This window comes from Melanotaenia boesemani, chromosome 18 (genome assembly GCF_017639745.1).
Source record: "Melanotaenia boesemani isolate fMelBoe1 chromosome 18, fMelBoe1.pri, whole genome shotgun sequence".
NCBI classification, from domain to species: domain Eukaryota; kingdom Metazoa; phylum Chordata; class Actinopteri; order Atheriniformes; family Melanotaeniidae; genus Melanotaenia; species Melanotaenia boesemani.
In genome coordinates, this window is record NC_055699.1 from 15,761,873 (window position 1) to 15,774,674 (window position 12,802).

The following is a 12,802-nucleotide window of genomic DNA, read 5'->3' on the forward strand; positions in this document are numbered from 1 at the left end:
TCATGTTTCGTGTAAGATTCAAATTCATTCCTAAAATGTATGTATATGAGGAACATATACTTTCTGGCACAAAAAATTTGTGAAAATATGCTTGTTTACACAACTATTCATTAATGGCATTTCTTACAGCTTCAGATCAGGATCATAACGGGAAGAAGACGAGGTGTTTCTCAGAAAACTTGGTTTGACTTGAACGGTGACAGGACACGGTTTGGTGGCTGATCCATATGTGCTGCTTCTGATCTCAGTGTAAATAGTTACTATAAAAACAATAACAAATAGGTTGATTCAAACATTGATAAGGAAAAAAAACTCTAAAATATAATCTTCACAATAGCTTAATTTAATGTTTTTTTAATGTTTTTTTTTATATTAATATATATGTGCATGATCTTCTGGTGTGCATGTATACCTTTATAGTCATCACTGGGGTCCCCTGAAGGAAGGCTGAAGTAGTGTTGGAAATCTCTCCCTTGGTAAAGTATCCTGGGAGCTCTGCCTCCTATACTGAAGCTGTATTCATACAGCAAGTCCTAAGTACAGAAGCACAGAAATACATGCCCAAACACATGTGAAAATGGACTTAAAAAGCTGAATAAATATGTGGTGCCTGCTGCTCTGTGGGTCGGAAACAAAAAAGGCTTTTTTACATCATTTTTTCGTTGTGTACACTGAGATGACTGATAATGTGGGTAAAGGAAACCACTTGGAGTTGGAATAAAATGCATTAACTAAATAAAAGATCAAATACAATAAGTGTGTTAGAAGTACACAAACCTCTCTCCCTGAAGTGCAAAAGATGCTGAAGTGTGTGTATAACTCCATCCCTTTCACAGGCTGCACCTGGCATATCATGCCCTTTGGAACAGGGCTGGTTTTTAAGAACAGCTGATTTCGGCCGAGAAAAATGTCCTTGGACTCTGAATTTATTGGATAAAAACAAAGAACACAGTTAATACAGAAATAGGCAACATATATCAAAGCTATTTTCTTGGACAACAATTAATAGACTGACTTAAAGTAAATATGGTTATTGTTTTGTTTGAATTTAAAGCCTTTACTTGTCTCTGATTGGTCATTTTAAAAGAGTAAATGGAAAATGTTATTTTCATTTAATGAGGGAAAATGGTGTACAGAAAAAAGTGTGTTTTAATACAAACACCAGTTGTTGTGTTGTAACTTACTGGCAGTGACCTCAAACATATAAATGCTCCTTGGCCTCAGATTGAAGGGCCTTAATCTGAGCAAAGGGGAGGAGATTCCTGAAGATTTTAAGAGAGAAAGATGGATGAGTGCAGAGACAAGTACGGTCAGACTGAGCCAGAAAGAGAGCCAAATTTCTGAGTAATATACCTGCGTAGGTGTAGGACTCAAAGAGCTCTCTGTGTATTGAGTCTCGGTGTAAGTCGAGCAAACTTGGCTTGTGGAGCACCACCAATGGTCTGGGATTCACCAGATTACTCCCCTCAACTTTGTGTAATGCTGGATCAAACGTGGAGTCATCTTCTGGACTGAATCTCTCCGCACCTGAATTATTTTTGAGTAAATGATTAACCATTCAAGTAAACTATATATAGCTATATTGTAATTATGTCACTATGGGCAGGCTGACCACAGAAATGATTTGCCCTTCAGGGTCTAATAAGGTTTTCTGAATCTGAATCTGAAACAAAAATATGCCAGTACCTGTGAGTCTTCCTGCTGACATCCCTGGGTCTCCTTCCTCTAAACGTGAGAGGGGAATTTCATAATCATCTGGACTTATAACAGAACCCACTTTAAAAAATAACAATTAGATAATCATAATTAGAAAAACAATATTGACTTGTAATCCTATGACACAATAACACACAATGACAAATACAGTATATTTCCTGCTGACAGAATTTTGTTTATTAGCTAGAGTAATTTTGGAACAAAAATCTTTTGATTACCATCACCACAAAATAAGTTCCTGTAATGGGCATATATTTTGAACCAAAAATGAATCCATTCAGTTCAAAAATGTAGTTTGTAATTTGAAGCAATGTCAGCAAAAAGTAACACATCATGATCATGTACTGTCTTAAAATCCAGTCCAGTCCAGCACATAGATCTGTGCTGTTTAGCCTGTTAGCTCAGTTAATTTATTCTAATTAAAGAGCATTTTCTCCATCTCTCTTGATTCAAGTTTAAAGGTCCCATATTATGCAAAATTCACTTTTTAATGGTTTTGGAACAGTCATACTGGTCCCCCCGCATGTGTAGGAGACCCGTAAGTGTGAAACTCTTTCAGGCGCTCTCTCTCCCCCCCTGCTCCACCTCTAGGGAAGTAAGCGCTGAATTGAGCGAGTTTGAAAGCCTGTACGTTAAGACGTCATAAGGGACAATAACCACTCCCCACAGAGCGATGGACCCGCTTACCGGCTCTCAAAGCCCGCCCTCTAAAAATCACCTAGCGCCCAGTGTTTATCCTTTTCGGCAACCCTCGTTAGCGGACATGGCTAAGCGACAGAAGCACTGTTCTGTTTGTGGCTGCATAAATGAACACGAAAACGTTTTTTTACTTCCATCCACTGAACCCACGAGGACTGAGTGGATTAATTTTATTTTTGGAGGAAATGTACCCGGAAAACTTCCAAAGGTTTTGCATGTCTGTGGCCAGCATTTCAAAGAGGACTGTTTCCACAACATGGGGGCATGGAAAGCAGGCTTCGCCAACCGTTTGAAGCTGAAGCCAGGTTCAATACCAACTGTCCGTGATACAGCTGGAGAGGTAAGAGCTGGCAGTTATTTTATCGTTTCGGCCTTATTAGTCTGATAGCTTGAAAATATATTAGCACTGTTGTAAATGTAGCCAAGTCACTGTTTCTACTGTTTGTATCCGGTGCCATTGTGCATCAGATTGATGAGCGTAGCTAGCTGTGTTCTCCGTGCGTCGCGGTTTGGGTCGGTAATGGGGGCTTCAGGAATGGGTTCCGGTGTTCCGGCGTTTGTTTATCCTTCACTACGCTGTAATCAGCGTCTAGTTACCGCTAAGGCCTAACCTGTCAATCACCTCATGACGGGCGATGCGATGGGCGGAGCCAACAGCTGAGCTGCTCCACCAGGGTTCCGCCCACCATAAACGGCACATTTCTGAAGCTGCTAAAAAGAGGGAGGTGAAGAGAAGCCGCTGCACTCAAACTGAGGGTCGATTTGTCCATACCATGGCGGAAATATTTCATTTAGATATTAATGAATGGTCTCAGATTGGGAATAAAGTGTATAATATGGGACCTTTAATGTTTCTCAAACATTTAGTCTTATTCTAATTTATTTCCCTCACTTTGATCATTTTGATCCACTGTCAGTCTTCAGCCACTTTGTGCACGGTAGACACTGTTAGCTGGTGGCTAGTGGCAGAATTTAGTAGCTAAAACACTACATGTCTATCGATAGATGGAAAACAAAACACAGCTGATATGTAGAGTGAGTAATATTCATCAATCAAACACAAAAAAGCAATCCCAAGATGAAAACCATGGTGGTGCCAGATTTGTAACTGTTTGCTACTAAACAACTTCCTTTAATCAACTTCTAGGGTAAGGGCTATTTGTTCCACACTAACTCAAAGTTTGTGAGAAAGAAATAACTTAAGTTTATCATTTAAAGATCTAATTAAATTATTCAGCCATGGTTAGATTGTAACAGTAGGCTATATCCCTGACTAAAAACCTTTAGAGTCAAAGTTTTAGCTCTGACTTTACTCACCTATTTGGCTATTTACACCACCAGTGTCCAGCAAAGGAAAAGAAAAATCCCAGTCTGCAGAGGAGTCCGGATCAACTAAGGATTCACTTATAATGCCACTTTGATCAATGTGATCTAAATGTAAACCGCTGCCACTGTCATGGACAAATGTGCTCATAGAGGGCTGAGACCCTGAAAAACCTGGGGAGGATGAGAAGAAACATTAATGATGGGGGTAGTACTTTCTTTACTTTCTTACTTTCTTAAGTTGTAATACATATAAAAACTCACCGGTGACGTTCAGCCTGCCTCTGCCCTTGTTTGATGATGTTCTGTCAGCCAGATCATAATCAAAAGCATCATCCAGAAGGTTAGAAATCCCAAGAGTCAGAGTGGATGCAGCAGGATTCTCTACAATGGTCGATGGAGTAAGGAGGTCTACTGTGTGACAGAATGGGACTGGAACAGAAAAGATTAGAAAAGGTTAGGATCTTTCTTCATTTCACACTGAAGTGAACCATAAGCAAAAAAAAAAAAGCTGTACAAATGTGTCTTTCCCTACCATCAATGAAAGGTTTGGAGGAAGCATTGACCAGGTACAAACTCCAGGTGTACTGGATGAATTCCTCAGGAGTGTTACAGTCATCACACATTGCACTGACAGAGAAAGACTGATCCCAGTTCACATGGTCTCCCCGGCACTGAGGACAGGTAATAGACACCGTCCTAGATGAGAACCAAATGTTAAACATCACATCATAGATCAAAGTCCTGACTTTAATGTCAATTTAATTCAGTTAATTGCACCAGTGACCCGAAAGGTTTGCACTAATGAATTATTACTTTTTTAGTACTTTCATCCTTTTTAAATAACACGTACCGAATCAGGTCTGATGTTACAGTGAGGAAGGTTTCTAATGAGGCTGAACGTTCTCCGTTCTGAACAGTGAGTGTGAACTTGAACTGGTCAAAGTTGTCTTGCAAAAGACTAGCAGGAAATTTGAGCACAGGAGATGAAGTGGAAATGCTTTGGTTGAAACAGGAGCTAGGGATGAGGCTTACTGGCTTACATGTCCAACTGTAGCTGCACAAAATTAAAAAGAAGAGATGTTGACACAAATATGCTCACAACTACAAGCACAATATATAAGAGGACTACAGAGGCAAGAAGACTATACTGAACATAATAGGAAGACAAGATGATCATATTTAAACAACAGCTTCTCTATTTAAAAGTTTCTAGACCAGGCAGCCAAAGGACAAAAAGGCAACAAATATGCTTCTAAGCAGCAGAATCAAATTTTTATGCTTTTACCAAACTGGAAACCAAAAGAAAACACATCAGCATTAGTTCAAGGAACAAAGAATGTCTCACAGTAAAAGCTTGGAAGGGAATCAGGAGCTGACTTGAAGGCTGAGAAGTGAGCAGTGAGAAGATTACTTAGGGAACAAATGAAGGGGATCCTGAATGTTGCCAAAGCTAGTGTCTGCAGCTAAAATCTGTGAGGAGATTCCAGTTGGTAAAAGCAAGGTGCACTTAGACTAAAAAGAGGCTTTTATTCATTTTTATTAATATTTTTTAATAATATTTATTAATAAATATTCTAAAAGTTATGTCATGGTTTCCAAATATGTTTAAATCTGTGCTAATTTAACAAAACAAACGGCTGGGAATGTGGTTACATCAAGAAAGAAAGTAATTCTCAGTAGAGATATGGACTAAATAAAACACATTCTCAGTTACTTTTTGTCCACTTTGATATTTTTACACCTTCCTCTGGAAACTAACGTTTCCAATGTAGATCACTCTTTCTACCTGAGGGGGCTCAAGGGGAAGTCAGGATCAAAAGATGTCTGTCCATTCAGGGTTACTAATTTGTTACTCTTCTTGTCAATGAAGATGTTGGTCCCACCCTGGATTGAAGCTACAGGAGGGCTTGGGATCACTTGAACCCTCACAGTGTAGTTACTGTACACCACACTATTGATGACCTGAACCTGCAGAGAACAGAAATACCACACATGTTAAGTCCTGTAAATCCATTGGTAAAAAAATTCATTCTTAAGTAGAAATTAATAGATTTAAACCTGAGACAAAATATTCAACCAGAATGACCCCCTTTTGTAGAGACTCAATTAAATCGTATTGTTTCTCTTTCCATGTGACTATTCCACCAGGTCACAGTTTTTGTCATAACTTACTCTTGCTATGGCTGTGTAGGTGTCATACTGGAGGAGATGGCTCTGCAGTATGAGACTCTGTTTGTGTGTGTCTGTGGAAGGTAATGGGAAGGTCTGGCCTGCAGAGTCAAATAAGGTCCAGGTGTAGTTAAGGCCCACTGGTGTGTCACAGTCAACCTCTGTCTCTAATGTTACTCCCAAACGGACAACCTCATGCCTCTGCGCCTATATACAAAGAAGAAATGGACTTTTTCTTTTTTTATAATGCTGTGACATTCTTGCACGTTAAGATTTTGTTAAATGCTTAGCCCGTACCTGTATTTTGAGTGGCCCCATATTTTTCACTGGTGGAGGTTGACAAGGCTGGTCCACAACGAAGATGTAGCTACTCAGAGAAGCCCAACTAACCACATTAGATACATTCACTTCAACTCTGAACTCTCCTATTCTGCAGAAACAAAAGAAAAAGTATTTTGAAATGTCACATGAAAGCAATAAAATAGTAATGAAATCTTGTCAAATTTTTTTGGTTCACCTGTGGAAGACATGCTGCACCGTGCTCTCTCCTTGTCTGGTTGTCCCATCTCCAAACTTCCACAGGAAGCTGAGGTCGGTCCCCACATTGACCCGGCAACTCACCATGACCATCTGATTGAATAAAACTGAAGCCTTGTGAACCAGCCTGTTGAGCTTCACGGCTCTTTGGACCACCAGTGGAAACACATCAGAGGTGATGGACATCTGACTATAAGATGCGACTACGACCACATTGTAACTGTAAAGTCAGGAGAAATTTGATCAGTGAATTAGATGCAAGTTCATTTTTACTGTTCTACACTGACAAAGGTTTGAGTCATGATAAACAGTTTCAAAAGGCATTATATTTGATACCTTCCAGGGTTGTGATATTTTTTGGTGGTGGTCCTTGAAGTTGTTTTGACTGACACAGAGTCTCCAAAGTCCCAGAGAAACTCTACATGATCCTGTATGTCAGCCACAGCCAGGAAGATTATATCTGCATTTGTGGGATATGCTTGCTTTTCTGCATAAATCCTTACAGCTATGGGACAAAACAAACATTTTTGGTCAATACATCAGAATAAACTAAAATTATGAGATGATTTAGACTCATCAAAGTTGTAAATGTTGCAAGGAATGGAAAAAAAAAACATCCTTCCCCCAAAAACAGACTGTAAGTCATGCTCTGAACATTTATTATTTAAAATAAATCTATTTAAGATCCTTTTTTTATTTATTTCTTTTTATTTTAATATTTAATAACTTTATAAGGTGTTCTCTACATCTTTACCTTTATCTGCCATACTGCAAGCAGAACTTTGACTGATGCTTGGTTGCCATGTTGGATTAATTTTAGCTTGTGGTGACAGCTTCCTCTTCCCCTCGACACATATCCTCACACTTTTGCTTCGACAAGACACTTTATTCTCAGCTCGCAGCTCGATTGCAACTGTACCACTGCGGTTAAAAAGCAAAACCATTGTTGCCTCTGCTCCTGTGGTGTAGCTGCTGTTTCTGTAAAGTACTGTTGAGTTCACCAGCAAAGAAACTGTCATGTTTGACCCTGCTGTTATACTAAATAAAGCCAAGTATTTACTTGTTATGTCTGTGTGGTAAATGTCTAACACCAGCTCTCCAACTGGTTCTTGGGCCAGGATCTGGGTTTGAAATGAGACTTGACTGACTGGGTTAAAGGCCTGAACGGTGATAAAGTAATACCCCTCTCTTGGCAGAGATACAGTTATTTTCAGTTCTTCAGTCGTCCTGTTGATCACAACAGCTTCATCCAAGCTAATACTCCAAACTACTCTTAACCCCATGTGACTGGTGTGGCTGCTAACTTCCAGGTTGAATTCCGTGTGTGTTGAAACTACCGACCTCCACTTGTCAGAAGGCCTCAGAATACAGATCGGCTCATACACCTTCAAGGTTTGTGGAAGGACAGTGGAAAGCAGAACTGATGGAGGATCAGTGGAGGAGTAAATAGAGGCCTCAAGGCGATACTCTCCTGCAGCAGCAGGGAGACGGCAGGAAAGATCAAGGCGAAGCGTGCAGCTAGAGGGATTGAAGACATGAAGGAGGTGAAGGTGGTGGCTATCAGAGATGCCACCATGCCAACAGATGTTGCCTTGTTTCCATGAGAGGTTGCCACTGTTTAATGGTTCTGTTCTGCAGAGGTCCTCCTTATCCTCATTGTTTTCTGCTTCAAAAGCGACTTTAAGGACAAGTTGATGTGTCATGGTGGTAAACAGCTCCACACCCACAGAAATATTTTCTCCACAGGTCATCTGACCACCAGACACATTCAGTCTGAGGTTGGAGGCGACAGGATTTACGACCACCTGCAGGAGCAAACACGTGTAGAAAATTATAGACTAATGATGTTTCTAGATTTTTTTTAAATGTCTACAACCCTAATGAACACAATAGGATTTAGTGTTATGTAAAACTGTTTCAGGAAGTATTATTATGATTTTTCTATTTATTCATAATAATATTTTCTAACTGTTTATAACTGAAAGTACAGCACTCACAACATGTACTGTCTCCTGTGTCCATCCGTGAGCACTGGAGGCATTCACTGACACTGTGTGAAGTCCTTCTGTGTCAAACATCCAGCTCTGAGGGCAGAAACAAAAATCCTGAAGATTTTTTACTGTTTGCATTTTATGTATAACAAAAACACTAGATTATTAAACCATCACCAATGAGGAAGCATTTCTTTAACTGTAAGATTAATCCTTGATTTATATTTTTGAAAAATATTGACTAAAATGATTGGTAGACTCACACTTTTGTCTTTAAAAATAAATATAAAATTCCTAACAATATTTAATCTAAGTAATTTCATGTGACAATTAAGTAGAACAGTGAAATAAAATATTAAGATAATGTGATGGGATTCAAACTGGGGGCCTCTGGTCAGACAGATAATTGATAATCCCCTCCCACCTCCTCATGAATGTTTGTGAGCAGCTTTAGTATCAAGCGTTACCTGAATTGCATTGTTGCATGAAGAAAAAATATAGACTTCACAAATTTAAGTGAATTTACTTTAATAATACCTTTGTTTGAATCCTAACAGGGTAATTATTTCTCATAAAGAAAAATTACTAAAAAGGTAACTGTTATGGTAAAAGCAAGTTAGCAAAAATCGTGGTGCCTTAAAATTTTATTCATAGTACTTTTTAATCATTTGTTGGGAGATTTTATTGTGTCACAACATGAGCTTCCTTCCTCAACATTAACAAATGATAAAAAACAAAAAAAAAAGTTAAGTACAGTGGCCTGAACTTTTTTTTTTTTTTTTTACAATATTTGAGAGCATTTAAAAAAAAAAACTTTTCCACATTGATCCCTGTTTGCTTCATCTCATCAGTAGCTCAAATCTTCATGAATAAAATTAGTTTTATTGGCAGCAATAAAGTTTCCTCAGCATGATTCATTAAATTAATTCACAGCCAAAATTTAAAAAGGAACTTTGTCATTTATTTTGTCAGGATCATTTATCTATTTATCTAATGTATTTATATATATTTTTTCTTTTTTTAACAGTCACAATTTTGAAGACACAATACTGCCATATATAAAGCTGATAATAGACGCTGAGCAGATAATCAAGTATTCTAACTTACCACAGTGCTGTTCTGACAGTCTAAAAAGGAAAGGCAAGCTGTTTCAACACCTTCCAGACTTTTCTCTTTCCCTTTGTGAGTAAACCACCAGTAGAACTGTGTTGCCAGCCCCTCTCTCACATACGCCTGCAGTGTGACAGACTTGCCCTGGTATACCGCCTCAACAGGCACACTGTTAGGGCTCAAATGTGTGAAGGGAATGCAGGAAGGGACTCCCAGGGGGCCGTGGAGCAAAGAGATTGCTAAGCTTCCTAAAGGGAGCTGCAAGACGGACAAGTGAAGGGTGGAAGAAAGGGTGGAGAGCCAGTTGGAGACACAGAAGTCTAACAGGAGAGTGAAACACAGAAAGAGAAAAGTTCTGCATGTTTCCCTTGATAAAGTAATCTACTGATTAACAATGTGTTTTTAAAGGCTTGAACTTACTGATGTTATATTTGCCTGGAGTTTTCACCATCCAGTCAAATGACAAGGTAAATGAACCCTCATGTGACACATTGACATGAAATGAACTTTGACCTTTCCAAATGTTCCCGAGGAACTCTACAGTGACATAAGAAAGATCCTTCCCTCCTAAACCAGTAATCCCTGGAAATAACAAATGCAAAGGCAAAATGAAAAGGTTATATATGACAATAAAAGAAAATATATGGAAAAATAATGGAAAGATTCAGCACAACTTCATACTACATCATAATTTTTATTATTATTTAAAATTTGCTGTAAATCTGATTATTTGTGTTAACAAGCAGATATGTTTGTTTATAGCAACAACAGTATGAAACTTGTTTATGTACAAAAGTGTAATTAATGCAAAATTGTTTTGTTTTTAATGGTGGAATGAAGACAGTGTTATTTTAAAAACAACAAAGTGAATCTATTGAATTATTATTGAATTAAATATATTAAAATTACAAGTATCTGCTATTTCTCTATAATTCAGTACTCAGTTTATTTAGTTCTGTTAATTGGTCTCTCTCTGCTTATTAATGACTATTTCTAATAACCAATAATACAGTATAATGAATGTAACAAATTATAAGCTGTACATTTTATCATTAGAGTTTTACCTGAAGTAAAATAACATAATTAAAACAATAACTAATTAAATGCAGAAATTTTTTTTTAAGTTGATCTCTTATAATGTTTTTTCACCTAGTAAAATGATGATGCAACATATGTTTCCCCTACACCCTCAAATCAGCCAAATGTTTGTAACGTAGGATTACAATTACAAACTGAAGCTGACCTGTGGGCTGAGTGGGGCGTCCAGCAAGGTTTCCATAGAGAGTCACTAGAAAACTCATCCCAGCATGCACTTTGTCTGGAGAGACTGACATGCTAATGTTGTACAGAAATGGTCCTTCAGTTCTGTAGAGCGCCACATTTCCGTCTTGCACATTTCCAAGGGGCAGGTAAAAAGCCCTAGAAAAGAAAAAAAAATACAAAAGAAAAGAAAAGAAAGGAGAAGAAAATAAAAGAAAAGATAAAAAGACATACTGCATCATTGACATGTCTGTAAAATATGCTCCTTTATTAAAACGTCACCAATTTATCAGCATCTGTAGAAGAATGAATGAAACAAATGAAGGCATAAAGGCACAAAGGAAGGAGTCTATTTCACCTTTGTCTTTCACTTCCTCCTCGCACATCTATGGTCCTTTCACTGAAAGATGTGTTGACACAACCACTAACCACCAGACCATGTAGCTGGTTGCTACAGTAACAAGTTTCCGAAGACAATGCTGCAAACTGGTACCTTAAACAACAAATAATTAAGGTTCAAATGAAGTACTGAGCACAACATATTCTGTAGATCCAGCTGAGTCACAAACAATCAACATGATGTTTATAGTTTGAATTAAAGTAGGCTGGGTGTTCAGAGTCTCAGATACAGAAATAGTTCCTAATTCTTTAGCAACATGCTGTTGCAAAATGTAATATGGATTTAATGTCAGCAATCTAAAAAAGGGTTCTAAGGCCGCTGTTTTAGACATGTGACCAAAAGCAGATCTTAATGTATTGGTTTAAAAGATTGACTGATTTTAGCAATACTGCTATTCACACACACACATACACACACACACACACACAAAAAAAAAAGTTGAGTTTTTTTATTTATTTATTTATTTTATTTTACAGCCACATAGCACATCGTGACAACTATAACGTGTGTAGTTAAAAATCAAAAATAAAAATGCTGACATGGCAGGATTTCACTGACATGAGCTTCTGTGATATTTTTCTTTTGTGAAAAATAGGATCCACTTTCATGGGTCTTTTTTAATATTTTATTTTATTAACAATAAATATCCAAACTATGCTGTGGCTGGACACTGACTGAACATGCTTCAACTTACCCTTCATCCAGGCAGCGTTTAGAGCAGGTTACCGGGTCAAGGTCACAGGCACCTTTGGATTCAAAAAGCTGGATGGAGCTCGCGGTGAAGCACCCGACAAACCACGGTGAACTCTCCTGACCTGGCGATGAGGAGGCCGTGATGGACAAGCCACAAAAACACGGTTGCAACGCGATAAATGTGCGGACAACAGCGGCCAGCATGTCTGCTCAGTAGAGGTCTGCAGGACAGAGTAAAAAGAAAAAAGGTGTGGACTGAAGAAAGAAACCGCACTGACACCGCGAGATGTACAAGGTGTGGGGGTGACAACTAAAAGAGGAACTGTATGCAAACGATGAAGACGTGTGAAGGAGGCAGGAAGAGCCAGGTTTCACGGCTCCAACAGGAAAAATGAAAGGCCTGATGTGATGTAATAAAATAACTGAGCCATGGCGCTGGTGTGACCTTAGGGGTAAATTTTGATATCAATAAATGAGATATTTAGATCTAATACACCATCTGTTTGTAGCTGTTTGTCAACATGTAGCTATGTGCGCGTGAAGGAATAACTTACTGGTTGCCTTGAGTGACAGTTATGAGGTGCTTTTATAGTAAAAATGCAGCTTTGAAACACGCCTTTAATTCAGTTTCATGTCTGAATTCTGACCCCATCTTTTGAAAACCCACCTGTCAAACACACCAAACAGCTATCATGTAAAGTCTGAATGCAAAATAAAGTTATAAAGGCCTTGCTTCGTGTTGATTCACCGTTTTTCTAAAATACCGAGAAATAACCTAAAGCAGAAAGTGTTCAGATTCTGACAACTTACACTGCAACGAAGAAGACGTGCGCATGTTTTAACCCTTAAATCTAAATTATGGTTAAGCCGCTAATTCATTTAAATAGAAATTGACTTCTGA

General features: G+C 38.3%; 1 protein-coding gene across 1 annotated transcript in view; it reads right to left on the reverse strand.

Annotated features, from left to right (window-relative positions):
• LOC121629248 (polycystic kidney disease 1 like 1) overlaps positions 1 to 12,105 on the reverse strand; it is a 28,087-nt gene extending 15,982 nt beyond the window's left edge. Inside the window, exons 1-21 of the mRNA XM_041968884.1 lie at positions 11,903 to 12,105; positions 11,167 to 11,301; positions 10,792 to 10,967; positions 9,666 to 9,868; positions 8,454 to 8,531; positions 7,789 to 8,252; positions 7,202 to 7,368; positions 6,784 to 6,952; positions 6,428 to 6,667; positions 6,202 to 6,340; positions 5,914 to 6,111; positions 5,528 to 5,709; positions 4,592 to 4,795; positions 4,274 to 4,437; positions 4,003 to 4,170; positions 1,687 to 1,725; positions 1,354 to 1,527; positions 1,185 to 1,262; positions 778 to 920; positions 413 to 533; positions 128 to 260 (exon numbers count right to left, since the gene is read on the reverse strand). Coding sequence (XP_041824818.1) covers positions 128 to 260; positions 413 to 533; positions 778 to 920; positions 1,185 to 1,262; positions 1,354 to 1,527; positions 1,687 to 1,725; positions 4,003 to 4,170; positions 4,274 to 4,437; positions 4,592 to 4,795; positions 5,528 to 5,709; positions 5,914 to 6,111; positions 6,202 to 6,340; positions 6,428 to 6,667; positions 6,784 to 6,952; positions 7,202 to 7,368; positions 7,789 to 8,252; positions 8,454 to 8,531; positions 9,666 to 9,868; positions 10,792 to 10,967; positions 11,167 to 11,301; positions 11,903 to 12,105 — 3,578 coding nt within the window. The remainder of the gene's footprint in view (positions 1 to 127; positions 261 to 412; positions 534 to 777; positions 921 to 1,184; positions 1,263 to 1,353; positions 1,528 to 1,686; positions 1,726 to 4,002; positions 4,171 to 4,273; positions 4,438 to 4,591; positions 4,796 to 5,527; positions 5,710 to 5,913; positions 6,112 to 6,201; positions 6,341 to 6,427; positions 6,668 to 6,783; positions 6,953 to 7,201; positions 7,369 to 7,788; positions 8,253 to 8,453; positions 8,532 to 9,665; positions 9,869 to 10,791; positions 10,968 to 11,166; positions 11,302 to 11,902) is intronic.
• Positions 12,106 to 12,802: the final 697 nt, after the last annotated feature.